This window comes from Elaeis guineensis, chromosome 4 (genome assembly GCF_000442705.2).
Source record: "Elaeis guineensis isolate ETL-2024a chromosome 4, EG11, whole genome shotgun sequence".
NCBI classification, from domain to species: Eukaryota; Viridiplantae; Streptophyta; class Magnoliopsida; order Arecales; family Arecaceae; genus Elaeis; species Elaeis guineensis.
Genome location: NC_025996.2, coordinates 23,528,911 through 23,556,406, shown reverse-complemented (window position 1 = coordinate 23,556,406; position 27,496 = coordinate 23,528,911). Strand labels below are relative to the sequence as shown.

The 27,496-nt window shown below is 38.5% G+C and overlaps 2 protein-coding genes and 2 non-coding genes across 10 annotated transcripts; 2 read left to right on the top strand and 2 right to left on the bottom strand.

Moving 5' to 3' along the window:
• Window positions 1-6,404: 6,404 nt before the first annotated feature.
• LOC105043348 (barley B recombinant-like protein D) lies at window positions 6,405-15,376 on the top strand. Of its 4 annotated transcripts, XM_073255865.1 has the most exons (4): window positions 6,522-6,815; window positions 12,564-12,613; window positions 12,785-12,935; window positions 14,091-15,376. In XM_073255865.1, exons 3-4 carry the CDS (start codon window positions 12,867-12,869, stop codon window positions 15,072-15,074), a joined length of 1,053 nt encoding a protein of 350 aa, XP_073111966.1. In that variant the 5' UTR covers window positions 6,522-6,815; window positions 12,564-12,613; window positions 12,785-12,866; the 3' UTR covers window positions 15,075-15,376. The 4 variants fall into 4 exon arrangements, with proteins under 4 accessions (XP_029119896.1, XP_010919163.1, XP_010919161.1 ...); XM_010920861.3 differs by lacking the exon at window positions 12,564-12,613 and having other exon boundaries at window positions 6,408-6,815; window positions 12,811-12,935; XM_010920859.3 differs by lacking the exon at window positions 12,564-12,613 and having other exon boundaries at window positions 6,408-6,815.
• A 2,425-nt stretch (window positions 15,377-17,801) lies between these two features.
• Window positions 17,802-17,887, bottom strand: LOC114914170 (small nucleolar RNA snoR20a). Its single transcript, XR_003800790.2, has one exon. It is a non-coding gene; the product is annotated as a small nucleolar RNA snoR20a (small nucleolar RNA).
• A 133-nt stretch (window positions 17,888-18,020) lies between these two features.
• LOC114914165 (small nucleolar RNA R38) lies at window positions 18,021-18,112 on the bottom strand. Its single transcript, XR_003800785.1, has one exon. It is a non-coding gene; the product is annotated as a small nucleolar RNA R38 (small nucleolar RNA).
• Window positions 18,113-19,727: 1,615 nt separating this feature from the next.
• LOC105043350 (ribosome production factor 2 homolog) lies at window positions 19,728-25,330 on the top strand. Of its 4 annotated transcripts, none has more exons than XM_010920863.4 (8): window positions 19,728-19,997; window positions 22,502-22,623; window positions 22,730-22,804; window positions 22,910-23,113; window positions 23,930-24,175; window positions 24,263-24,505; window positions 24,799-24,864; window positions 24,966-25,330. In XM_010920863.4, exons 3-8 carry the CDS (start codon window positions 22,736-22,738, stop codon window positions 25,083-25,085), a joined length of 948 nt encoding a protein of 315 aa, XP_010919165.2. In that variant the 5' UTR covers window positions 19,728-19,997; window positions 22,502-22,623; window positions 22,730-22,735; the 3' UTR covers window positions 25,086-25,330. The 4 variants fall into 4 exon arrangements, with proteins under 4 accessions (XP_010919165.2, XP_073111968.1, XP_010919164.2 ...); XM_073255867.1 differs by having other exon boundaries at window positions 22,700-22,804; XM_010920862.4 differs by having other exon boundaries at window positions 22,474-22,623.
• Window positions 25,331-27,496: the final 2,166 nt, after the last annotated feature.

The following is a 27,496-nucleotide window of genomic DNA, read 5'->3' as shown; positions in this document are numbered from 1 at the left end:
GGAAGCAGTATTTATAGGTGGGCGGTGGGGATCTTCGGGAAGGGGAGGAGGCGAAATGTGATTGGTGAAGAGAGAAGCACACGGATCGACCCCCGATTGGTGGGGCATGCATCAGTGCCGTCGGAATGAATGGTGGATGTGGAGGAGAGCTCGTTAAAACTTTCCTTTTGGGGTTTCCATTTTGGTTCTTATCTTTTGGGAACGACAAGGTTGGAAGGATTTGTGCGACGCTGGAGGTGAGTGCATCGCGCGTTCTTTCGTGTTTAATTGAGGATCTGGTTACCGTTCATTTATGATGGATTTCTCCGGCGCCCATGGGTTTGTGACTGTATTTTTCTTAGAATAGTTTTATGTTCCAATATTAAAATCTGTGGATTATGGAGAGGCTGGTTTCAGTGAAAGTGGTTTTGTAACTTATGTTTGCGCTAAAAGCATCGCAAGAAGAGGGGTTTTTTTTCCTGATTGATAGATTATAGAGCTTTTACCTTAGGTTTCATAGTTATTCTTTTAGTAAGAAATGGAACTAAAATTAAGGAAAAACAAAAATTACAGATCAAAATGGTTAATTAATAATGTTCCAATATGTATCTCATGGAGATTATTGATGAGCTAAATTGTGATGATAGAAAGTAACCTCTTCAAACAGAAGGTTGAGGTTTGGTCACAAATGTGTTCACTTTAACCTTGCTGCATCATATCATTTAACGCAAAACCAACCATTTATCAGCTCTAACCATTGATATGTGTCTCCATAAGAGCAATCAATTGCTCTGTAGAGCGTGAACTAGATCGAACCCATGATGAGTAATATTGATACTCAAATCCTGTCCAATGGTTGGGAAGGCATAGGGTGTGCCGAGCAACCTGCTATAGAGGATGGAGGGTGGATCTCCACAGAAAGATACTATCTGCATACAAAAAAAAAAAAAAAAGATTATTGAATTGATTTTGATTGGATCCTCCAATGCATAAATTAGACAAAATATTAGGAACAACAAAAGAAAAGAGGGCAAGATGTACAATAACCTATATCTTTGAGATTTTGAGCATTTTTTTACAAATGAAGAATTTTTGTTCCATTGGAGTTGGACTTTTTAAAATTTGAGTTTAAAAGGGAGACTATCTTTTGATTTTTTTAATCTAACTAGATTGGGAATAGGAGTTCCATTGAAAATGGCCCTCACGTGTCAGCCTATGATAGATAAACCAAATTTAGACTACATTAATTAATATTTTGGAGCCATTTATAACTATCATGTAAGGACCATATTGATACACTACATGATGCCAATTTCCTTTTAATGCAGGACTCACATATGATACATGTGGGGACTCACATATGATACATGTGGGGACTCAGGTTTAAGGGGGTAGATGTGGTATATACCACACAAGTACCATTTAATTAAGTGTTAGTATATCTTTAGCATCTATTGTTATTCAATATTTAGTTTTGATTATCTTAAGCAGGTAAGATAACACCAGTGTAAATATTACTAAGACTGTAAATGAGTCAGATTGACCCGTAACCCAATCCACTTAGATCTGATCCTATCTATTTTAAAGGACCCATGGAGCTGGATTGGATTTTAAAATTGGACCTATTTTATTTTTCGAGTTAGGTTTGGATTTTTATCTAATTCGAATCCGATCCCAACCTCATATACCAGTGGAACCTATACCAATTTGAGTCTCCAAATTATGATTTAAAAAATATATAAACCATACCTTTAATATAAAGATAGATTTAAAATTATTTTGTAATTTAAGAATTATATAAACTATATCTTTTACATAAAGATAAGTTTAAAATTATTTTTTATATCCTAATTTTCTTAAGAGAATATTGTTCATTATCTATTTTTTATGATTAATAATAATTGGCTATGTAATAATTAAAATATAGTTGACTATATTTAATCCAGATCTGATCCAGATTTAAATTTTTTAGATTGGGATCAGGTTATATATGGACTCAATCTAATCCAAATGACTTATTGGGTCAAAAATCTGGACCGTGAATCCAACCTGATCCGATATGATCTTCTATCAGGTTAGATCTGGATCCAATATTAAAACTCAATCAAAAAACTAGATAGGATAGGGGGCTACTCATAACTCAGTTCGACATGATCTATTTGCATCTTCACATATCTAGAGCTGTCAATTTGGATTAGGCCCGTCGGGTTGGGCCGTCCCACTATGTAAATAGGGCAGATTAGGTTCATATTTTAGTAACCCATTTAAAAGTAGGTTAAATAACCTATTCCGTTTGGATTGGTGGGTCAAGGCAAGCCAGTCTGTCTTGACAGCTGATTCTAATGATCAAACCCCTCCTCCCTCTTCCGCATACGCTATCGACTTATCGAGTTTCACAAGCTAAAGAAAGTCAGATTCAAACGGATAACCATCACCATCTTTATTTATATATCATCATCCACAGCGGTAATGGCGACATGGGCCAAGAAGAAGAGCAAAAGAGAATGATGGGAATGATGGGGAGGAGAAGAGATCTTGAAGTTAAGCTCAACTTGTTGTTGGATTTTCGATTCCACCCCACTGACAAGGAGCTCGTTGTCCATTATCTCTACCGCAAGATTGCTTGCCAGTGCCTTCGCATTCTGATCATCACCGAGGTCGATCTCTACAAGTATAACTCTTGGAACCTCCTAGGTACCAGATCAAACACCTTAGTCTCGATTATCTACGAATCGATGCAAAAGTTTTCGATGCATCATCTGCTCCCTTTCTTCTTCTTCTTTTTCCCTTCTCCGATGTTAGTGGTTCTGATTAGGGATTGATTTGTTTTTGGTGTCTAATGTTTGAGCAGAGAAGGCGTTGTTCGGACAAAAGGAATGATATTTCTTCTGTTCTGAAATCAAATCCGAGGAGAGACTGAGAGAGGTGAGTCTTTTCTCCTTTTTTTTTTTTGTTACAGCACCGACGAGCTCCTCCGCACTCCTCGGTGCCCGCATCGCGGGCCCCGGCTCCCCCTCCTCCCCCCACTCTCCACAGGCTGCATCTTGGTCCCTGCAAGCTCCTCCGTGCTTGTATCCCGACCCCCCCGCCTCCTCCATTCCCTAGCGAGCTCCTCCTCCCTGGCACTGTACTCCCATCCCCCCGTGCTCCCCCCTCCCCCTGCTCTCCGACGAACTCCTCCGGCTCGATGCCCACACCTCGTTCTCTCTGTGGACCGTGACTTCCTCTACGGCCGCACGCACCCTACCTCGGTGCCTGCACCCCACCCCACCCTCCATGCCCTTTCCCCATGATGCCCCCCACGACCGCCGCGCTCATATCCCCCCACCCCCGCACAGGTTTGCGGATTTTTTTCTATTTTTTTGAAAAATTTTGACAAATTGGCTCGTTTAACTCGCAATCCATGGTGGATCGAGTCAGGTTAGAGTTTTTCCAACCCGCTAGTTAAACGGGCCAACCCACCCAACCTCATTTAGAGGCGGGTCAAAGTGAGCTGGTCGGTCTTGACAGCTCTACATATATCACGTGGAATATGGTTGGTTATTATTTTTTTTCACGTATCTAAAATATATGATATTAAACAATTCACAATGAAAATCAACAACTCATTATGGCATAATATTTATTTTTTCTCGTAGAACCAAAATGTTTGGGGATTTACCAAGAACAAAAGTATTAAAAAAAGCAAATTATCGAGACATACAAGTTACATTAGCGAAAAGATTATATCACAATCCATAAGATAGAAAAATACATGTTTTGATATTAGTGTTTGCGTCATGTTGAATGATTTTCGAATATCATATCATCTTTTACTTGTTGTGTACTTTATGGCATTAGAAACTTAGACCATCCATAAAGGACCAATTACATAGCAATTCTATAATAATACTAATTCTTTAGTTAATCCTGCACTGTATTGTGCCTAGCTTCGAAAAATAATAGCCACTGGATATACGCTATGACCTTTTAAAATGGTATCATTCAGAAGTTCTGATCAGTATTTTCTAACATTCTCACTTGTCTCAACATGCTGATATTATTTGTTCTGGTAATGTAGAATCAACTATTCATAATTTTCTTCCATTAAAGAAAAAAAATATCCAAGTGCCATTATTCGTAGATCAAGAAAATAAAATAAAACTAGAATCTCATTAGCTGAGAACCAATAATGAATAGGGATAAGATTCAGGCTATTGTTAGACCTGCTTTGGAAGAAGAAAAGACTCTCGGAATAGCAAATAAGTTCATCGATCGGCTCCTGTGCAAAATGGGCATATACTCAAATTTTGTAAGAAGGTCCATAAAATCATTAAGTAAAGGAGACTGCATTATTCACACCCGCATTAGTTAAAAAGAAATGCACTCAAAACAAGATCATTCAAATACAAATAGAACTAGTTCACTATAAAGTTATAAGGCAGTCGTATTATTGTCATAAATTCGTATATGCCATTCTAATAGTTAATTATGGAATGCTAAAATATAAAGATTGTAGTTTCTTGACCTCCCAGCAATATCACAATCATAAATCATAATTCAAGCACTACGACTTCTCCTTGTATGTAGTATTATATCTAGATAATTATATCTAGCATACGTAGGATGTGATAGCTGTGGATAGGGGTGGCAATTTTAGCCAGATTCGATTAAAAATTGGGATGATTATGGATTCTGTATTTGGAGTAATTTTGGATGAAATATAGATAATGATATACTCTATCCCAAATTCGATCAGATGTAACCTTAATCTATATCTCTCTTTTAAAATTATAATTATTTTGTAATATTTATATGTACTCAATCTAATTCGATCCATTTTATCTACCTAATCTGATTCGCATATCTATTTGATCCGATATGATCCGACTCAAAATGGGTATGGAGCATGCTTGAGTATAAAATTTTTAATTATGAGATAGGTATGGATATTGATCGATCCGGTCCATATTTGATTTATTGCCATCCTAAAGAAACATTCTTAATCAAGATTATTGGAGACATTCCAAATTTTCTGTGCCTTCCTCACTTTCACATCTAAATAGTATACATCTATGGAGAAACAAAATGAATGTTTTGATTACCATATTTGCCGTAAGGTTTCAAGACGACCATCAAAATGAACTTAGACCAAGCAATCTATGCGATGAAACCATTTTGATTTTTTTAAAAAAAAAATATTTTTAGAGTCTTTTGATCTTTTGGCAGCAAAGATATATTGAAGTTTTCTGGAAATGTTATCTTCAACATTAATCCCCATGTAGAACTTCAATAATTTGTAAACAAAAATAGGGGACAGAAGTAATACCATACATACCCTAAATTTAGTAAATGCAAATCTTTTTTTAACATTATTTCATGATAAAATTGGAAGTATTTAGATATTCATGTGATTCTCATCAAAAAAATGCTAATCACAAGACTTGTTAATGGTGAGCGTATAATGGTTATAACAAATATGTGACCTCAAGCAAAATTAATCGTGATTGCTTGCTTGATAATGACTAATGAGAATTATCAACCATTACAGTTAGTAGGATTCGGATTGCAAGTGGCTATGTTTAATAAATAAATAAAGATGGAAAGAACATACGGTAGCATAAAGTGGGACAACAGGTTCTGTCAAAAACAAAGAGGAAGGATGGAGACAAGGAATATTACGTTAATCAGGTAAACCACTCATATAATTTCCTATTGCTCCTTTAGTCTCTGGAACCATTCTGATTGCAACATGTAAACTAGCGGAAAATATGCCCATGATTGAGACTTTGATTGAGGGATGTGTTCAATCCCATAAGAGCCCGGTCAAGTAAGGGTTGAACCGTGAAGCTTAGTTAATGTGTGTAGGGAAAAAAAACAAAAAAAAATTGTACACTGTAAATGATGGTTTTTGCATTTTTTTTTTTAAATTAAAAATATTATTTTGGCTGGTTGATAGAGATTTATTCCAGATATCATCGTTTTAAACAATTGGATCATGCCATCCATGGCTCAAGGCCACCCACAAGTTTAACTCCAGAAAGCCATTAAAGCATGCTTGATTTGAAAATAAGCTAAAAAAACTTGAACAAAATCCATGCAATCAATTTTGTTTCATCAAGCATAATTTTGTTTTTTAAAAAAATTTTGCACTGGAATAAAGGAGTTATGGAATAAAGGAGTTAAAGAATGTATAATTTTGAAGGATTTTAAGAAATAGGAAAGCATGTTTCAGATATTTATTCCTCTTTTGACCTAAACAAAATTGTTTGACCGTTCACACTTGGCCAGGTTCCTCTCTTTTTACCCCTAACCCAAGGGCATGAGTGCTTAACCAATTAACTCCCCCCTCTTCCTTGTCACTCCCACCATAATATCTCACTAGATTTCCCGTGCCCTAAAATCTAGGCCCGTATCCAAACTGGTCCCAAGGGAACACAAGGGTTGGATGAACCGAGTCATCCAGAGTAAACCCAAGAGGAAAGCCTTGAAACCCTTTCCCTCTTCTCGTCAACCCCCTTCCCTCCTCCCTCATCTCGGATAAAAAAATAAAATGAGTTGGGGAGTTGGGGGACCAAGGGAGTGGTATCTCCGGGCCTTCAAACCCCTCTTCCTGGGTTAATCCAAATCATCTGAGGGCTGGGTGTAAGCGGACCCCAGGAGTCAGGAGACTGGGAACAGAGAAGAGAAGCAAACAAAAGAAAGCAACAGTAGAGAAGAAGAAGGAAGGTAGCAATTTCCCCAAGGTATTAATCCCAAGAAGAGGACGACGAGGAGGGGAGGAAGAAAAGAAATTTGGGGTATTTTCTTTTCTTTTTCTCTGGATTACCTACACCCTCCCCTCTCTTCTGTCGGAGGTAAGAGTTCTTTCTAATCTATCCCCTTTGGCCTGGGGGTTAGCCCTCTTCTTTTCCCTAGCTATCTATTGGTATCGAAGCTTATGAGTTCTTTGCTGGATTTTGTGCATGTCTTTTGTTTAGCTTTCTGATGACTTAATGTATCGTTAATTGTTGTAAAAAGTCGAGCTTTTATGCGTCTTTCTGGACCAGATGAAACTCGAGTTGAATCCCGGGTTGTTGGTTTCCATGTTATCTGCTGTTTGGATCTGATTTATTGGTTCTCATGTGGTCATCGTTTGGATTAAATAGACGTTGTTGGTGGTTGATTAATGCATGGGCCTTTTCTTTTTGTAGCAGAGATTTATGTATCTTTAGGGATTTTGGGAATGATGGCACTTTACAGTAATAAAGCTATGTGGGAGGTAAAGGATTTGCTTGGAGATGGACCAGACTATTGTTCTTGGTACTTGTATAGGAGTGCAGGTGAATTGACTATAGCTCATTGGAGAGGTCAGTGAACTAGGGCTGACTTATCCAACGCAAAGAGTTTAATTGACAACTTGTCGATCTAGCGCATATTGGGTTGATTTAAGTGAATATCGTGTAATAAAGTATTAGGTGTGCAAAGTGTTGGCTTTTCTCACGATTGTGATGCTCAGAAATCGGATTTCTAGGTCTACCATTGGAGATAGGGCGTTATAATTGAATGGCTGGTTAACATTCATCATTTTCTTCTTTGTTAGCTCCGGGACGTAAAGCATGAAAAGGTGATAAGTGTAGATGGAAACTGTCTTTAAAATTTGAGCTAAATAATTTATTGCAAGTTTGCCTATGTGTATCCTGAAGTTACCACATGAACCATTAAACTTTCAACTCATTTCGGTGATATTGATGTGTCTGCATTAGAAACCTTGCATTGGCACTGTCTATAAGTTTTCTTCATTTCAATCTGTTCCGTAACTTGTTACACTGTAACTTTGTGTGGGAAGACTTAAGAATATTCTAACATTTTTTTAACCTACTAGGACTGCTTTAGATCCTATTGTCCATTTTTCTTTGGTCTTGTTTTAAATTTTAATCCCATGGTGATAACCACTAGCATTTTACGTGCGCTTAGGCCTCGGAGTAGCTTCAAGTGTGTGAATGGGGAAGGGTGCTCGCAAAAGATTAAAATGAGGAGGCACCCATATTATGGGTGATGGATTTAGATTCCAAAGAGTTTTTAAAGTGGGTCCCATACCCGGTGCAAATCATTCCATGTAGTACATTTAGGAACTTATGTTATTCATTTTCAATGCTAAATGCAGAATTTCTTCCTTGAAATAGCTAACCTTGGAGTTATATCCTGTTTGCAATATCCCATTCAACCTTGGAGAGGGTTTATGTGACAATCTCACTCTAATTTTCCAATAGTTAATTTATTAATGTTTTGACATTGTTCGTTTCCCATAGTTTCAGACACCTTTTTGCCTCTGTTCCATAAATTTAAATAATTTCATTTCTCTACAGTCAAGTCGATATCTGACTATCATCCAGAATCTTATCTATGTGATGGCTTTCCCTAAATGGGGTCAGAAACAAAGAAAGAAAGCAGTGTAGAAAAACAGAAAAACAAAGAAAGAAGCAGTATTAGAAAAAAGAAAACAAAATATTTATTTTAAGATTTTAATTTCAAATTTCATTTTTTTTTTATAGTGGATATGGTTGTAAGGTATATACCTCTATAGGTTCACCAAAGAGATTGTTCTTAACTTGCTTTCCGATATCTAAGTTAACTTTCAAGGTTGTCTTTCAGTCAGTGGGATTTGGCTCGAAATGACTAAATAAACCATTACCTCCCACTAAAGTAGCAATTTATGGATAATGACGATTTAACATATGATATTAATTTGGTATATTTGTAATTTTATACATAAACCTAATGCGAGGGAGAATCCAGCAATCAATGCAATGAATCTGTTTGCTAGTGAGTCTTCAGAATGATCTAATATCCACTTCTATTCTCTACAAATGCACACCAAGTTGAGCATTAAATATAATTAAGTCATAATTTCTATCTAAGCTTGTTTAGAGAAAGCTATATGCTATGATGTCCAAGTAAGAGTCATGTCTCTGATAGCAAGGGATGGACAAGATAGGCATATATTGCTGTTCCATGCTAGCACGAGGCCATGCTGACTGACACATACTATCAGCCCAGGTTCACCATTTGGCACATATTGGCCCAATGCTTATTCAAATTTGATAATTTTTTAATAAAAATAGGCATCATATATATATATATATATATATATATATTGGCATGATCCTGACAAGTGACTAACTTGCCCACTAGCTGCAATAATTAAGGGCTTTCTTGTCACATCACATATAGTGACATCGAACAATGCAGTACTAACATTCAAGGAAATCATTTTTAGGTTAGACCTTTTCTTTTTCTCTAAAATATTCACAATTGCTCGGGACAAGGAAATGGACATCCTTTGAATGCCCAAAATTATAACATCCAAAACTTTGCAAAATGTGCATGAGAATTGCTAATGTTCAGCATTCACTATGCTAGATTAAAAAAAAGAAAAAGCAAAAAATGGAAAAAGCCTGCTCTTTTAAGATCAAAGCAAATGTGAAATAATGATGAATGATGCTAAGATATCATTATGGTGCATAATCTTCCTGGATAATGATGTGATATATGAAGAGGGTTTGAAAATGTGGCCACATCCTAGGTGCTAAATAGCACATATGCAATTTGTATTTAAGTTTATGACCAGGTTCTTCAAGCTTTATCAAAACTATTTGACACTGGATTTGTGAATCCTTATTCATCCGACATTATTACTTGCGACTACTTTGGGTGCTGGTTGCTATTTACAAAGTATTTAGAATTAAATAAATTTTATAAAAATGGATAAAAATGTCATTAATTAGATAGAGGAAGAGGAGGAGAGAAGGAAAAGTATAGTGAGAATATAGGAGGGCAAAAACTTGACCTAGATACAGTAATTAGGTTAAGATCTTACATTTGTGGTGACTGCATCATCATTGGAAGCAGAAGGTGAAACATCTTAAGCCTATCCTGATATGGCCTCCATTTTAGATAAGTTACCATAAATAGGTTAGTTTTCATGCAATAAAGATGCATTGTTTGAAGTCAACATTGAAATGAAAAGTTTCAGTTCAAAAATTGATGTGGGTACGTTAAATCATATCATTGAACTAAAGTTGAACTAACATTTAATCCACCTCACCCCCTCCTCATTTGAATTCATTCTTCTATCTTTTGTTCGTAATCTGTTCATTTTGTGCCTCCTCCTCTTCCTCCTTTGAATTCATTCTTTTAGGTTTTGTTTGTTATCTTGTCTTTGTTATCTCCTCCTCTTCCTCCTTCTTTGAATTATTTCTTCTAGCTTTTGTTCATTATCTATTCATTTTGTGCCTCCTCTCTAGCTTCCTCCTTTGAATTCCTTCTTTTGGCTTTTGTTTGTTATCTATTCATTTTGTGCCTTCTGTACAAGTTTGAGCCCTAATCCTTTGCTAAAGCTGTTTCAAACGGATATCAGTTAATGACAAAGTAGTGTGAATTGGGGGCATGGCAGGAAGTGTTGCTTCCAAATATTTCTGAAGTGGGGGCACCTTTTATCCATTTTTATAAGGCAACGTTAATTATTATGACATCATATTTTTATATTGTGTTTGGTAGTGTTTCCTTTAGTTTGTAATCCATTTATTGGTCTTTCTTTTCTAACACCGGACACGACTCCACAAGATGACAAATATTTGTGTAAGTTGAAATGTTAAAGAATTAAATTCTTTGGTTAAGCAAATGCCAGTAAAAAGAGTGGTTAACTATACAGAGCTTGCAAGTGTCAAGGTACAAAAGCCAAATCAGGCTCCTAGGGAAGTGGAAGGCTCAAACAGAAGATTTCGCTATTGAGCTATACGGACATCTATTTATCCAAAAAAGGTGAAGGCTTGAGAGATTCAATATGGAAAATCAAAGAACTTCTAGAACTTCTTATCCATTTTCTTGTTCAACATGAACATGACTTGATTTCCTTTAATGCTATTTCTAAATATTTCTTACATTTTGTAGTTTAGTTGAATGGGTGCTATATATGTATTCCTCCCAACTGCAGCCCCATCTCCAAAAGAAGAAAAAAAATCTCTCCTCCCTTCATGCTAAACCTATTTCTTTGGTAGAGTTCTCATTTATAGCAACCTCTGGAAATATCCGTTCAAAGTTTTTATAAGCTTGCCATCTCCCATAAGATTTCTATCACCCACATTTTAATGCGCCATAAGGTTTCCTCCCAACTGCAGCTCCACCTCCAAAAGAAGAAAAAAAATCTCTCCTCCCTTCATGCTAAACCTATTTCTTTGGTAGAGTTCTCATTTATAGCAACTTCTGGAAATATCCGTTCAAAGGTTTTATAAGCTTGCCATCTCCCATAAGGTTTCTATCACCCACATTTTAATGCGCCATATGTGATTCCCCCCTCTATAGTCTGTCAGTTTCTCTACAAAGCTAATTTGCAATGTCCTTCTCAACTTTTTTTAGCTTGTTTCCATGATAATATCTTGGCTAGATTCTCTCCAATGGCCTAATCTGAAGGTCTTCTGAATCAACAACCTGGGAACAGATCTCTTTGTAATTCTTGAGCATCCATGGTCCTTCAGTATGAGTCCAATTCCTCTATCATTGCAATCGGTATCTTGGTGATTCCTCTAATTGTGCCCATGAATGCACCTTGTTTGATCTCCATTATCTCCTTTAAGTTGCGAGTCATAGCTTGTCGTTTGCCAGAGTTGCTTCTAACCTCCTTACAGTTCTCATGCGCAGCCTATTTCTCATAGCGTCATCTCTTTCCATATCAAACTTGGTCTTTCTGACCTGTTCAGAGTTGATCATCTTCTCATTTACTATTGCAACAATTGCCTCTTTCAATATCAACGTGAGTGACATGACTTACCCACAACATGGCTTGTGCATTGGCCTTATACCATCTATCACAGACTTAGACTGTTCCAAATCTATGCAGTGATCATTTCACCTCTCTCATTCGCATGAATTGATCTTAGTCAATGCTATCATTCTTTGGTCTTTAGGCATTTTTTGTGAAGAACAAAACAAACTTAGTACTTCTAGACATAAAGCACCTGTAAATGACCAAGTGCACTCGTGACATTAACTTCACATGTTCTATTTCAACTCAATTTCAAACAGTCTGGGGTAGAAATTAGTGGATCCTCACCTTCTAGACAAGTGAAAGTGGCTAGGATGAAGTCAAGTGGAAAACATCCAATGATTAACATCATGCAGAATTATGTACAGAGTTCTCGTATCTGTTTGCAGTATATATGGTCAGGAGCATGCATGTTGCCATACTTGTCTAAAAACCTCATTTGGGTGAGATAAGAAACCTAGCATGACTGTACTTTTTAGATTCTTAGTTGCATAAAATTCTTTCCTACTGAATCTCTCGCAATCTCATTTCTCACATGGATGAAAAGAGATTATCCTATCCATAATACATAAATATATGTTTTCAATTAGGAGCCCATGGGTCACTAAACATGAGTAAGACTTTATCTGACCAAAGCTGCCCTTCTATTCCCTCTCAGATGATGTATTTGACTTTCAATCTCCTTAAGGAAAAATGACAATAAAAAATATATATATATTAATACTATTGTGTGGTTTATCTTGGTTTATTGATTTGTCAATTTTGAGTTTATAATTTTGCTCAAGAACTTTTTATGTGTCAGACTTTTATCTGCTTTTCAAGGGAAGATGGCTTTGATTTCTCCCTGAAATGGTGAACTCTTGAACTAGGCCCACAAGTTATTTTTCACAGAAAGTCTTTCTTCCATTTGCTAATAAGTGTTCCTCGAAAGCATTCTTCAGTTATAACTCCAATGGTTCTCTGTGTGTGTGCGCGCGCTCTCTCTCTCTCATAAAGATAGTCTGTCAACTATCTAATTTGCAGTTTGTTGCTGAATGAACAATACCTAGAACCTGCAAGAGGCGTCAGAAGCTTTATATATTTATCACTACAAGTGAATGCGGATATGGATGACAGTGGGCAGAGGGAGAACGGGAGGCACAAGACAGATCAATATAAACAAGTGCACACACAGGTAATGAAGAAAATATACACAGAAATATCTATTCACCTTTGCTTTTTAACAGACCATATCAAAGTGATGTTTCAGCATTACCTTTTTTCCCCTGTACTATTTGCTCTAGTACTTCTGTCATTCAGTATAACTATGATTATAGCTTGAAATGAAGGCCAAAAAGTATACCAATGCCCATGCCTTAAAGTTCTCGTAGCACAAACTTCTCTTTTCCTATTCCCTTATCTATTCATAACCTCAGTTGTTAAGTCTGTAACCAGCCTGCCTCATCCCATTCAGGTATGGTCAACTTAATGGTGCATATCTTGCTATTTTTTCCTTAACAAGTCTATGTTCTACATCCAGTATTCTTCTTCAAATCCTTCTTGATTTCAGTTTTTGTTAAGTCTTCCTATTCTCCCAAACAATTTAATCTGATCTTACACTTTTCAAGCTTGCTTTTGCCTTATGCACCTGTGTCAAGTATCTCAATTTTCTCCAATGATCTCTATGGATTTTCGATGCAAGTTAGTACCTGCATAATAGAACCTTTATTTATGCCCCTTTTCTTGCCTGAAGGAAATTTTGACAAATAGAAGTCCAAGAACCTTTAATCATTTTTGCTTGATCATGACTTTGCATCTTCTGATGTATGTGATATTTTCTGTCTACTTCTTGTGTAATTACTGGACTTTTGTTTTCATGAAATTCATGACTGCTCTAACTTATTGAAGGGTGTTACTAAATGAAACCTAAAATTCCAGCTATATAAATGATACAAGTATTCTTGAGTGCAAGAATGGTGTGTTTTCTGAACCATTTTCTTGTTTTCTTACAACTCTCAACTTATTTGGGAAATGAATTTCAGAAGTGTTTTCCATAATTCTTTATAGTTTTTTGAATTTTAATGTAAAGATGTGCCCAGCTCTTTTCATTTTTAATGGCCAAGCAAGCATGAGTGTGAGTTGCTGCAGTTTTGAGCTTTGAATCTTTTGCCAGCATCACTTGATTCATAAAAACTAAACCTAACATGCAGATCATTCTCCTACATGTTGGGTACCTAAACTTTTCCACTTCCAATACGATTTGCTGTAATGGCACTGTACTAGTATACCCCACCCCTGTTTTACTGGTTAGATTGCACTTCTGATCATTCTGTGTTGCATGATACAATAGTGGATGATGCCTCAACATCAGCTAAAGGAGAACCATACTATAAAGATCATGACCATCATGGCTGAGCGTGACAATGCTATTCAAGAACGCAATATAGCTCTTGCCGAGAAGAAAGCTGCTTTGGCTGAACGAGACATGGCGATCCTCCAACGTGATGCTGCAATTTCGGAGCGGAATAATGCCATCATGGAACGAGACAATGCTATTGCAGCTCTTCAGTATGCTCGTGAGAATGGCTTGAATGGTAATGGTGCATCTGCATGCCCTCCCGGGTGCACAGCTCGTGGGACAAAACACATTCATCACCACCAGCAGCAACACCTTCAGCATATTCACCTCTCACCACCACAACTATCAGATGCTCCCTACAACCACACAAGAGAGATGCATATAACTGAGGCATTTCCAATCTCAACAGCTTCAGAGGGTGTTGCGAAGGGCAGAAAGGCTAAACGGCCAAGGAAGGAGAACAAAGTCCAAAATTCTCCATCCAAGAAGTCTTCAAAGTCCCCGAGGAAGAGCAGAAAAGGTGGAGGTGAAGACTTGAACAGGCAGGTCACTATTGCAAAGCCGGCCAGTGAGTGGAGGAATGAGGTCAGAGGTGGGGATGATCTCAACAAGCAGGTAGCTCTGACAAAGCATCAGGAGTGGAAGGGTCAGGATCTGGGTCTGAACCAGGTCACCTTTGACGAAGCAACGATGTCCACACCTGTCTGCTCATGCACAGGAAAATACCAGCAGTGTTACAAGTGGGGGAGTGGAGGGTGGCAGTCGGCTTGCTGCACCACCACGCTGTCCATGTACCCGCTGCCGGTGATGCCAAACAAGAGGCATGCTCGTGTGGGAGGGCGCAAGATGAGTGGTGGTGCATTCAGAAAGCTCCTCAGCCGACTCGCAGCAGAGGGCCATGATCTGTCACAGCCGGTGGACCTTAAGGAGCACTGGGCTAAGCATGGAACAAATCGTTATATCACAATCAAGTGAGGCAAATGCTGTGATGAGTCTTAGGTTTTAAGAATTAGGCTAGGGAAAAGACCAGTTTTTATGATTCAGCCTTCTTTTTGTTCCCCTAGAGGGAATATGATGGCTCCAGAGGAGCATAGGATTAGGATCTTAGTGAACATGGGGGTGATGTGCTGATGTTAGGTGGTTGGTTACTCTGTCTTTTGTGTCATTGCCCTGGGAGTGAAAACTTGGAAATGGAATTTGGCTCCTGAATATGTACTTTAAGTTATGTATATATATTTTTAATTTCACCAGACACGATGAGCTGGTATTTGCTGAAACACTTGATTATTGTTGGTAGATGGATCTTGTTCAGAGAATTCTTAATTAGACGGACCAGGATTCGAAAAATAAATAGTTGGCAAGTTATCATCTCATGTACCATAGTGAAGTGTACATTTGATCGAGGGAGAAGCATCAAGAAATAGCCAATTTTCGGATATGGGAAAAGGTTATGGAAAATTATTTTGGCCGGGAAATGAGATTCATCCGCTTCATGCTATTGTCGGGAGCTCAAGGTATCCTTGTTAATAATCCACCTCTGATCGAGAGCGATCGAGAGCAATGTGATGGCTTTTATTCTGTTGCTAGGTTACATGTTTTCTCAAATTCTACTGCTGCTTTGACTTCAGGAACCATCCACCAAGCAAGAATATCGCCACATTCATGACCAGCAACGACCAAATGTTTTCATAATGGAGGATGGGAATCTACAATTCTGACAAAAACATGCACAGCTTGGTGAACAACTTTGGACATTCTACGTTTTTGTAGTCCTGATGTCAATTAAAACCTAGAGTACTGTAGAATATGTCAGAATCCTTTGTAAAATCCTCTAAAGGGCTCCTTAAAATATTGGCTAATTTATACCAATTGTGAATGAAGTCCAATGCACATTGGGAGGGAATACATTTGAAAATGCTTGCAGCAAGGGATAGCTAGTAGATGACACTACGTCTGAATGGTTAGCATAAGATTTGATGGTCATGGCTATACTTTTTGGCTATGTTCCATTTCAGCCGTAGGTTTAAGCGTCATCCCGTTTGCAGCAACAACAGGTATGAGCCCATAAGGTCGAGTGCAGACTCGACAGCACGCCCTAGGTTCAAATGCCATTCATAACTTGTGTGCTACACATCAATCTTGCTTCAGACTAGCCCAACCATGGGCATGAGCTCATAAGCCTCTGCTTCAATGCATGCAGAACACCAACGAAACTATCCACTCATGGTGCACCTTCATACCGGACTACAATATCATATGGCTCCTTTAGCAAGGCCAAGCACAAGACCACATTGTTTAAATCCAATCAAACTATGTTACAGATAAGTATCCACAACATAAACTCATTTGACAGTGGCTTCTGATGCTGCCATTATCTCAGCTGCAACATAGAAGTGAATTTCCTACTCTCTTTGTTGGGTCTTGAAAACATCATAGATAGACCACAGAAACTCAAGCATGTTAATTTTTGGGAGATTTTACTCTCTTGTTTCTCGTCTTTTCCTTTTTTCTCTTTTGAAGATGCACTAATCTGATCTGTCCCTCTTCCAATATCTTCAATTAAGTTTCATACCACAGTACATGCATTTCACTTTATTCAACATGAATAGATGAAAGAAATTTTCACAGCTAGATTCGACCATTATCAGAAGGTTGGAAAGACGAAAAAAAATTCCTTGTGGAGATAAGACATGCAGCGGGCATTCATGGACGAGGCTGACCCATTCAGTTTCAACCGCTTGCTTGCAACATTTTCTCCAAGAAGCAAGCTTCCTCAATATCTTGGATGGCCAAGGTTCTTCTCCAATTCCAACAAATAAGCATCAGCAAGGAATCTTCATCATCCAGAGTGAAGTATGAAGTAAGTTCCATGATGGGGAGAGAGAGAATTGCAATCTCAATTGGTCAAAGAAGGTAAGATTTGCAATCAAGAGAGAGAAAGAGACACAGTTACACATCAGACTTCACAATAAAAATTAGTAGCTGGCTTGGTCATGATAGCTAGATTCTAGGAAGAAAATTTGTTCCCAAGAGGTGGTTCTTAAACTTATTTTTCTAAACAGGTTCAAAGCCACCAACCTAGGGAAAAGCAGTTAACAGTAAGACACAAGAAAATATAATCTACAACGTAAAATCCTTTGCAGGTTTTTATCATCTTATATTCTTGGTCAATTCTAACAAAACTCTTCAACAGCAGAAGTTTTCAACAAGTGCACAGATCAAATCCCTCTTTATTTTCATTCTGACACTTTCTTTGGTTTCAAAAGCAGAACAGCCTCAACAAAGAATGCAGACCATTTAACAAAAGCAAAAAAGACAACCCCTACAAAGGCAAGAACCAACTTCATGACTGTACTCAATGTAGGTCATATGGTAAGATTATTTGATCCCAATCCAAGAAAAATAACTCCAGGATGCTCAAGTATACTCAAACATAGATCAATGTTTGAGATAGTTGGTGTTGGTATCAACAATCACACACTTAAATATAACTGCTCTAATAATGGAACTCCAAGTGGACAATTTGTAAATTAAGCATATATGAATAAAAGAGAAACATCGGTTAATTGATCACAGTCAAAATTCCCTGAAGAAGTCTTAACTGCTCAATGTTTCTCTCTTCTCCCTGCCCCTCTCTTTATAAAACTCCAGATCACGAAATTTCTTTAAAACATATCATTGTATTTTATTTGGAATATCTGTGCCTCAGACCGTCCTAGTTCTTGCAATTTTCAACACGAAGCGAGTGCAACAACCTACGTTCAGCCATTAAACTTGTCATCATTGGCATCACAAACTAAAAAAAAAAAAAAACAATATACCATGCACCAATACTGAAAAGAAATTTCCAAACATACAAAAAAAAAACGTCAAAGCACGTTTTACAGTTAACATAAAAACATTAGTAAAAATTAACAGCAGAGACGTGTCAGATTGAATATTGTCAGCATCCATGTAAACTTATCAGACAGGGATAACTGTAATTTTTTTTCATGTTCTCATCATCCACACCGCTGTTATTGCAAATAAAACCGATACATATCCTGTTGGTGAAAGTCGATGAAATAAAAATACGATACGAAATGAAAAAAAAAAAAAAAAACGGTGGAAAGAGAAAAATAACATAGTTGTAACGGGGTGATTAACGGAGGGGAGCCTATCAGATCTTCCTATTCAAGTGAAAGTGAGCATCATCACACCCAATCTATGGATTGGATGCCTCCTTTCCAATAAGTGCTCATCATTTAGGCCCCCCACAAAACTATCTGCCATATAAACAGATCAAAGAAATGGGGCAAAAATAAAAGATAGTGGAGAGCAAAGGAGAAACCGAGATTTTGTCTTTGGGATGGCAAGTTAGCAACCGGGACCAGAGAAATAGTGGGGAGAGGGAGAGGGAGAGCAAGCGCAGCGATTGCAGGTCCCCGTGCTCTCCCCCGCATGCCACCTGCCATGCACTGATGTGTCGCCACGTGTCAGCTCTTTTTCTTCTCTTCCTTCTTGGCTTCAGACCTCTCCCGAGTCTTCTCGAAGCTCCCCAAACCCTCGCGGACGCCAAACCCGATCCCTCAAGGATGCTAATCTCCTCCCCGCACCGCTCTCATCACTGCCACCTCCTGCCGGTCTCCGCCGTCGCCTTCCTCCCGGCCTTCCTCTTCGATCCATCGGCGCCCCGCTCCTCCTCTTTTGCCTGGCCGCGGCCGCCGCGGCCGTACAACGAAGCCCACGGAGTGAGGGGGCTGGAGTGGAGCGAAGAGCAGATGCGGCTCCTCTACGAGGGGTGGCTCGCGAAGCACGGGCGGACGTACAACGCGCTCGAGGAGAAAGAGCGGAGGTTCGAGATCTTCAAGGACAACGTCCGTTTCATCGACGCCCACAACGCCGCCGCCGACTCCGGCCACCACTCCTTCCGCCTCGGCCTCAACCGCTTCGCCGACATAACCAACGAAGAGTACCGCGCCGTCTACCTCGGCACCCGCCCCGCCGGCCAACGCCGTAGGGCCCGCTTTGGGAGCGACCGCTACCGCTACAACGTCGGCGAGGAGCTGCCAGAGTCCATCGACTGGAGGGACAAGGGCGCCGTCACCGCCGTCAAGGACCAGGGCAGCTGCGGTCAGTTCCCCTAACCCCTCCAATTTTCGACGGTGAGGCGCGGCCGGCGGAGATGCGGGGGCGGGGCACGGCTGCCGGCAGAGCCAACGGGGTGGCTGTTTTTTTTTTTTTGCCATGGACCGCGTGGGGGGCAGGGGCAGGCACGGCCGGCGGAGACCGTGCAGTCCACAGGGGAAAAAAAAAAAACCGCCCCCTCCCCCCCGTGGCTCCGCCGGCCGTGGCTCCCCCGCCCCCCACCTCCCCCCTCCGTCGCGTCTCTGCCGGTCGCCGCCCCCGCCCCGCCCCGCGACTCCGTCGGCCGTGCCTCCCCCTCCCCTCACGGCTCTGCCGGCCACCGCGCCCCGCCCCCGCCCCCGCGGCTCCGTCGGCCGCGCCTCATCCGCTGCGAAGCGCGGGTGACATCCTAAATCGATTTAAGAGCAGATGGCTGATGTCAGGGTTCTAGGGTTTCTTCTTTGATGATATATTAATCTAGGCCATCGAATGGCGTGTGAGGACAATCCAATGGCCGGCCGAGCCCAAGTAGCGGCGTTCACGTGATCAATGTCCAATTTTGTCGAGCCCAAGCTCGACTAGACCCACTCAGCTGAACCTAAACTTAATAAAATATAAAAACAAGAAAAAGGAAAACCCTAACGTAAACCCTCCGCTCTCCCTCGACCTAGGGCAAGAAAGGGGGGCTCCCTTCCGCTCTGCACTCTCCACTCTCGGCGGCGAAGGCAGTGGAACAGGGGCCCGCGAGACGCTCCAACGACGGAGAACGGCGGCGAACGCCGAGACCTCAAAGTGAGTCTCTTTCTAGGCGCCCCGTTTTAACGAATTTGAATTTCTTCGGAGTTACAATCGACGTGCTTGAATGGATTTTTTTTTTTTTTAAAGAATCTTTTCATGTTGGATTTTGGATAAACGTCTGAGGTGGTTTTGGGGTTGACAAATATTTAATCATACTAAAGAAAAAAAAATCCGAGATCAAATCGAAAACCCCTCTCCTTCCTCTGATCCCTCTTTCTTCTCCGCCGAAAACCCTAAGATCCCACACTGAGCTTCATCTCTCTCCGGCGGTCGGCAACCGAAGGTGGTAGCGGTGTCTCTCTCGACGCCCTCCTTCCCGGTATTTCATCCCCCGGGGTCTATCCAGTGATAGCAGAGTAACAATCATTTTCTCTTCACGTGAACAAGTGGAACGGTGGGGGGCAACACTGCTTTAGTCATAATGCCTTCCTAGAAAATTTGAGATTGGTCTATTATCTAAATAGAGACATTAAATACTTGTTCATTTTATTCGTGATTAAGATTTGATAGATTTGTTATTCGAATCTCTCGAGATAACTTTTGAGTGGCCTCTTTAGTATTTGAAGTAGATAATTTATCAATAATTATGATATTATATATATATATATATATATATATATAATATATATATATATATATATATATAATTTTTTCTAACCGGTTAACCTGGCTGTTGGTCCAATGAACCGGTGACCAGGACCCTTGGCTACGTTGGTCTGCAGTTCGGTTTTTATAGCTATTGTAATTGTGTTTGAGGTTATCAGCTGTTTTCTGTGTTATTGCATTATTGTCGACATAAGAATTTTTATTTCATAGTGCTGCCACTGTCATGATTTTTTGTTATCTGCTTTGGTTTTTTTTCTAGCTGACGCATCTCTGTAGTCTTCCAAAATGATTTGATATATTAGTCGGAAATTAGATTCAGAAATTATTTGCTATAAGAGTGTCAATTGCCTAGGGTCCTTGGGCTATTTGACAGATGTTGTTTGCTCATAGGTTTAAGGGGTGTCCTGAAATTTTGTTAGGGATTGGGTTTCTTTTTTGTTCTCAATTGACCACTGGGAGGGAACTTGGAGATTGGTCTGATTGTGAGTTCATAGATTGCTTTTTGGGCTAGTAGTCTTTGGTGTTAGGTGAATAAGGTTGATGTTCGGATGTCTTTCTATGATAAGGTGGTCTTTCATGACATCTTCTCTATATTTCAATTTCTCTTCTTGTAACTGTTTGTTCGTTTAGTGTTACATCGATTATACATAAGGTAATGGGACATATAAATGACTTTAAGCTTTATAATATTTCAGTGCCCATAGTTATAATGCTGGTTATTGAAGATATCAATGGTTCTGTATAAAGTATTATTTCATGAGTTGGGTAGTTTATGCTCATCCTTCACTGGTTGAAATTTATCTCATGCAAAAGAGTTAATATGGATAAGATTTCTTTACTGGTTACTAGGTTGGAGAATGAGTTAGTTAAATAAGATTTCTCATTGTGACTTTTCAAGTTTGTCAGCTGCGTCACTGTGCAACACTTTAGTTTGGTTGAACTGGATGTATAGTTGGAGGCTTTTCTATGTTGTGAAATAGGCACTAATCTAAAATGGATGAAGACTAGACTTTGGGGTTAGAATGTCAAATAGGCATTTATTTGAAGGTGAAATTTGTTGATGGAGAGGAGTTTGGGAATGCCAGGAGGAATTTTAAGCACATCAGTGTTTTACTTATTTTTTAAGAAACAAATAGTATTTAACTTATCAGATAGCAATGTCCTTCCACTTAAAAATCTCCAGTGTTTGGTTACTCATGCATAAATTCTTATCTGCACTTGTGGACAAGTTCCGCAGATAAATTATGTTTACATTAAAAGTCTTTCTGAGGTTTCTCTTGTAATTTAGAGGAATAGATTAATGGACTTTGCCCATCTACATCAACAAAAATTATTTGCAACAAAACCGAAACCGGATATGTCAAGAAAAGTTTGTAACATGTTTGGGGTTTTTGGGTTGTGTTCATTGTATATTTGACTCAAGAAAATGTCAAAGCGTGGGTGACTGGCAGGGAGGGACCTTCTGACTTGTTTGTACAGCTCAGGGGCTATCCCATTTAGTCATGTGGACACCCCATATGGTGTGGGAAACTTAAGTTACATGGAGTATTCATTCTCCTCACAATTTTATCTTCTTGTCTTCTATTCTAAAGGGAAAATTGAATGTTGATGCAATCCTCTAGGTGCAACAAGCTCTAAGTAAATTAACACTGAATTAGGTGTTCTAACTTATACAAATAATTGTGTACATGTCATGTGATGCTTGCATGTAGTTTTAAAGAGATGCTGAATCAAAACGCAATCATGGATGCTATGTTTAACCATGTTTGTTTTGCCTTTTGCACTCTGCTTCAGCATATGCTTCACTGGATATGCTCAATTAGGATTAAAATTAGGTTGTTCTTTTTCATTTCTGTAATTCCAGGTTGGAAGCTCACACACGGCTGTTATAGGAACTCATAGACAAGCTAGAGAAGAAGTTTTCTTGATTGCACTTCTGAAAGAGAAAACGCTCTTTGCCTTCACACAAGTCATTGGAATTTACTTCTCTTTCGCTTAGGCTTTTTCGAAACAGGTACTCTAATATATAGTTCTGTTAATCTTCTGACTTCTTTTTTTCAAGTTGTTCGGCATGCATACATGCTTTTCAGGTAATTAAATTGGTGACCTCTTGGTTGCAGCTGACAATGCTGAAAATAAAGACTCCAAAGACACATCGTGCTAAGCGGGCACTTGAAAAGCGTGCCCCTAAACTCGTAAGTTCTTCTTGAATGCTTCCATCTTGCACGGTCTTCTTTGGTAGCATGGTGCAATTTTAAGGGGAATCTGATTGTTGAGGGTCATTTTGTGCATCTCTGCAGGTTGAGAATGGCAAGAAAACACTCATTCTTCATGGTACCAAGACCAGCAACTTACTGAACTCTGTGTTAACTCAGATTTATCATTTGAAACGGGATAGTGCTGTAAAGTACACCAAGAAAAATGAGAACATCAGACCTTTTGAAAGTGGTGGGGAAACATCTTTGGAGTTTTTCTCCCTCAAAACTGACTGCAGTCTCTTTGTGGTAAGCTAAGTACAAAAGGCCATTTTAACATATCTTTTCATCTACAAATGCTGTCCTTTTATCCTACAGTGCCTGTATTCCATTTGGTTTTTATAATACTGTTCTTATGTAATTCTGGTTGTCAACAACTGTTGTGCAACTTAATTCAACATTTAAAACTCTATTCTCAAGATTGTCTAGTATATTTTGCGAGTGCTACTGAAATACATCTGAGTGATCCATTTCCATTATCCTACTTCCCTTAATTATAATATCATAAGAATTGCAAATTTTCTAGAAAGAGCAAAATACCTGTTAATGGCCATTGGTTGCATTTCAAGGTCTTTGATACATGCTATTAGCAACTGTTACTTTATTCTAGAACTTTCTACTTGTGGCTGCTGTACTGTATTTTCTTTAGTAAGCATCGTTTCATCAATTTTCTGTAAGGTGATGTCATCTTTTTGTGTAAGCCCGTCTCACTCTTCCTTTTATTTTATAGGTATGTTAATTTGAAATCTCAGCAACTGAGGCGCGGAGGAATGTTCTTATTCTGGCTTCCATATTGGCCACCCACCCCTACCCCTTACATAGATGCATGCACACAATCACACACAAAAAGAAGTTCATTGTCTTATCGAAGGAATACTCCTAATTAATAGCTGGCATAGAGAAATTGTTGCAAATCGGATGTAACTTTTTGAATGCCTGTGGTAGCTAATTGAGAACTATCTGATCTTGTGATTGTGCAAAAATAACTATTTCAAATACATTATCTTAATTACTTCATCTTTTATTCCCTGTTCCTAAAGATAACTACTGCAATTTGCTTTGCAGTTTGGTTCTCATTCAAAGAAAAGACCCAACAATCTAGTTCTTGGACGTATGTATGATCATCATGTTTATGATCTAGTTGAAGTGGGAGTCGAGAACTTCAGACCCATTGAGTCTTTTGAGTATGACAAGAAAATAACACCACAGATTGGGTCAAAACCTTTCTTTGCTTTTATAGGAGAAGGCTTTGAGAGTGTTGAAGAGTTAAAACACCTAAAGGAAGTATTGCTTGATCTTTTCAGAGGAGAGGTTGGTCTTTCAATATCATGTCTACATATCACATTTACTTGGTTCTGTGGAACAAATTATAGAAATTCATGGCTTTGGCTCATGCAGGTTGTGGAAAATTTGAACCTTGCTGGTATAGACCGCGTATTTGTATGCACAGCCATCTCGTCGACTACAGTCTTCTTTGCACATTGTGCTCTCCGTCTAAAAAGGTCAGGCACGTCTATTCCTAGAATGGAATTGGTAGAAGTTGGGCCATCCATGGACTTGGTAGTTCGGCGTCACCGTCTTCCCAATGACAGCTTAAAGAAAGAAGCAATGAAAACTGCTTCTGATCAGCCTCAGAAGAGGGTAATAAAAATGGTTTTTCAATCCTAATTTCCTTTTATATGGAATATACCAGGCTTAGGGCAACCCATGATGCGTGTATTTTTCAACCATGCATGTTGTGGCTAAGATCTAATGGTTGTCTTATGGGATTACAAGAAATTGACTGCTATATATTTGCATATTTTTCTCTGCAAAATCCTCCGCCAATTAGCGGGCTATTGCTATTCTGAAGCGGGCTTTATTGTTTTCAGGCTTAACCTGATATCATCCTACTTTTATTATGCCTCAAGGTTTATGCTTTTGTTTTCCTGCAGATCAAAAATGTGAGCAGTGACATTGTGCAAGGAAAGATAGGGAAAATCTACATTCCGGACCAACAGGTTCAAATTCAAGCTGTCCTGTGTTCAATAATTAGTTCAACGATATCCATTATCATCACGAACACCTTGTCATCCTCTGATGAATGTTGTCTGTTGATTAGGTTGGGAATATGCCTTTATCTAATGACATAAAGGGACTGAAGAGGGAGCGCCGTGAAGCCAAGAAAAACAAGGTTAATGAAGAGGATCAATCAAAGAAAAGAAAGATGGAGCGTCAATAATCCTCAGAGGCTGCTCCCTCTCACACTACTGGAATTTCTGGAAGATGAAGCATTGGAAATTTTGACTTTTAATTAATGTTGAATTGAATTTGACATTAACATTGGAATTGGATGCCTGTAGGTGTTTCAAGAAAGCATATGCTAGATAGAATTAATATGAAAGTTGCTGTTGGTGATCGCTGGGCATATTTTGTGATACCAAATATTTTATTAATCAGAATTAATCGTATATTCGTTTGCTTGAATCTAGGAAATCTAGTGACTGGAGTACTTTTGTATGTAATTTGCTGTCAATGTAGAGTATGCTGACATGTGGATGTTTCGTATGGATTGCATGCATAACCGCAGGTTTTAGGGGGACCGTTTCACCTCTCGCATATATCACGGTGCGCAGGATTTGTTTTTCTTTCTTTGAGATATTGTGTTACCTATTACAGAAATCTAGTGATTATCATGTCCATGGATGTCTTTGGCAAGATGAGAGTCTGGTTTGAAGATTGTCGGTGGAAGACAGAAGTAGAGGTTCGGTAGTCACACCATGGAGGCAGGGATCCACAATTCAAAGGTTGGCATGTGGAAAGTCACTTGTTGTATCTCAGAGTTTTGGTAGTCCATGGGTCAGTCTTTAGTGTCATCAACGGATATCGACCAATCAGCTATGGTGGTCATGGATATTTTTGCAACTGACCTTTTATTAGACTGCTGAGAAATGCCACGCTTTCATTTTAACTTAGAAATGCCATTTGGGTAATTTGGTAGAGGATTTAGAAATCCTACTTCGGATCGGCCATGATCTTGCAAGAAGCAGCATTAACCGTTAGATTACATGTCTGTAGGTGTGCTTTCAATTCTAGCTGGGCAATTCTATTCCACTATCTTAACTGGGATCTTAATTAATTAAAATTTATCTACGCTAGATATAACTTCTGTCCAGGTTTGCACGTGGTTCCTGAGCTAAATTCGAAAAGTTTTGATCCTTAAATTAGTCTGAAGGGGGCTTAATGTCATTAAAATTTGAAAATCTATAAAAACATATTAAAAATAAAATTATGGGTTTTTGATCATTTTTTTGGCTCAAAAATTTTCAGAATTTTGCCAGGGATGTGAAGTACCAATTTTAGCTTTTGAAAATTTCACTCCAATAATCTCAAGATTATCAAATTCAATCATTCTGTGAAAAGCTATGCATTTCTAAATGTCAGAAGAACTTGCCACTAAATTAAAGTTATGGTTTTGAGCCGACTTTTGTCTTTTGCGAGGATCCATAAGTTATCATTTCTAGGTCTCAAAAAAATTCAATTTAATTGCATATGGCATTTATGTGAAAAGTTGAACCTCCGGAAAAAAAATGATTGACTCCATGATTGCGATAGATTTCAAACATTTAATCTACTCCACGTAGATTGCAATAGATTTCAAACATCTAATCTAATAAATATCTAAACCATAATTTTAATATGAGTTTTTAATATAATAATTATATTATTATAATTTTAATTATATAATATTATATTAAAGTATAAACTAAGATTGCATTTGGTGTATCGTCGGATAATTTTGGAAGGCAACGTGCGTTATCTTAAAGATAGATTGTCATCATTAAATTGCTAAGAATGTTGATTACTATATTTGATACATGCAAGTAATGTTCCAGTAAAATTACTAAAAATTTTGATTGACATGTTTGGTATGACAATCAAATAATTAGTAATGTGAAATCAAATATTCAAAATATCCTTACAAAATTTTATGAAATTATAAATTATTAAAGAAAAATTTAATTTTATTTTTAAATTTAAATCAAAATTTTCAAAATACTTCTGACAAAAAGAGTAGGCAATGGTTAGGTCGTCAGAAGAAGGGACGGCGGTGATGAAAGTGAAGGAGGAGAGGTCGATACTGGTATAGAAGTGGGGGCCGTAGTCAGAGATGATGAGAGCACAGGCAGAGGGCAGACGATCGAGGGTGGTAAGGGCACAGAGGAGATCGGAGAAGAAGAGGAGAATGAGAGCCATCAGGAGAAGAGGTAGAGGGTGGGTTTTGTATAATTTTTTTTAGGAATAATTTTGTTCAAATTTTTTTTTACAATATTGTCAAATAAATAGTAATCTGGATAGCTACTTCTTTTTAAGATAATCTGGATTGCCTCTTAAGAAGCAATATGGATTGTCAAGATAATTTGAATTGTCACTCCAAAAATATACTAAATACATTAACCTTGTGGGATTGTCGGCTACCAAATGTAATCTAACATTAATAATTGTTTGAGAATTTGTGAAGTGCATGATGTCATTTTGTTGAAATTAGTACAATAATTAAAATTTTTGCATCTCAACATTTGTTAAGCAATATATAGACACTTTATCTATTTAAACTAAAATTTAAAGATACTATGCATGACTAGAAAAATG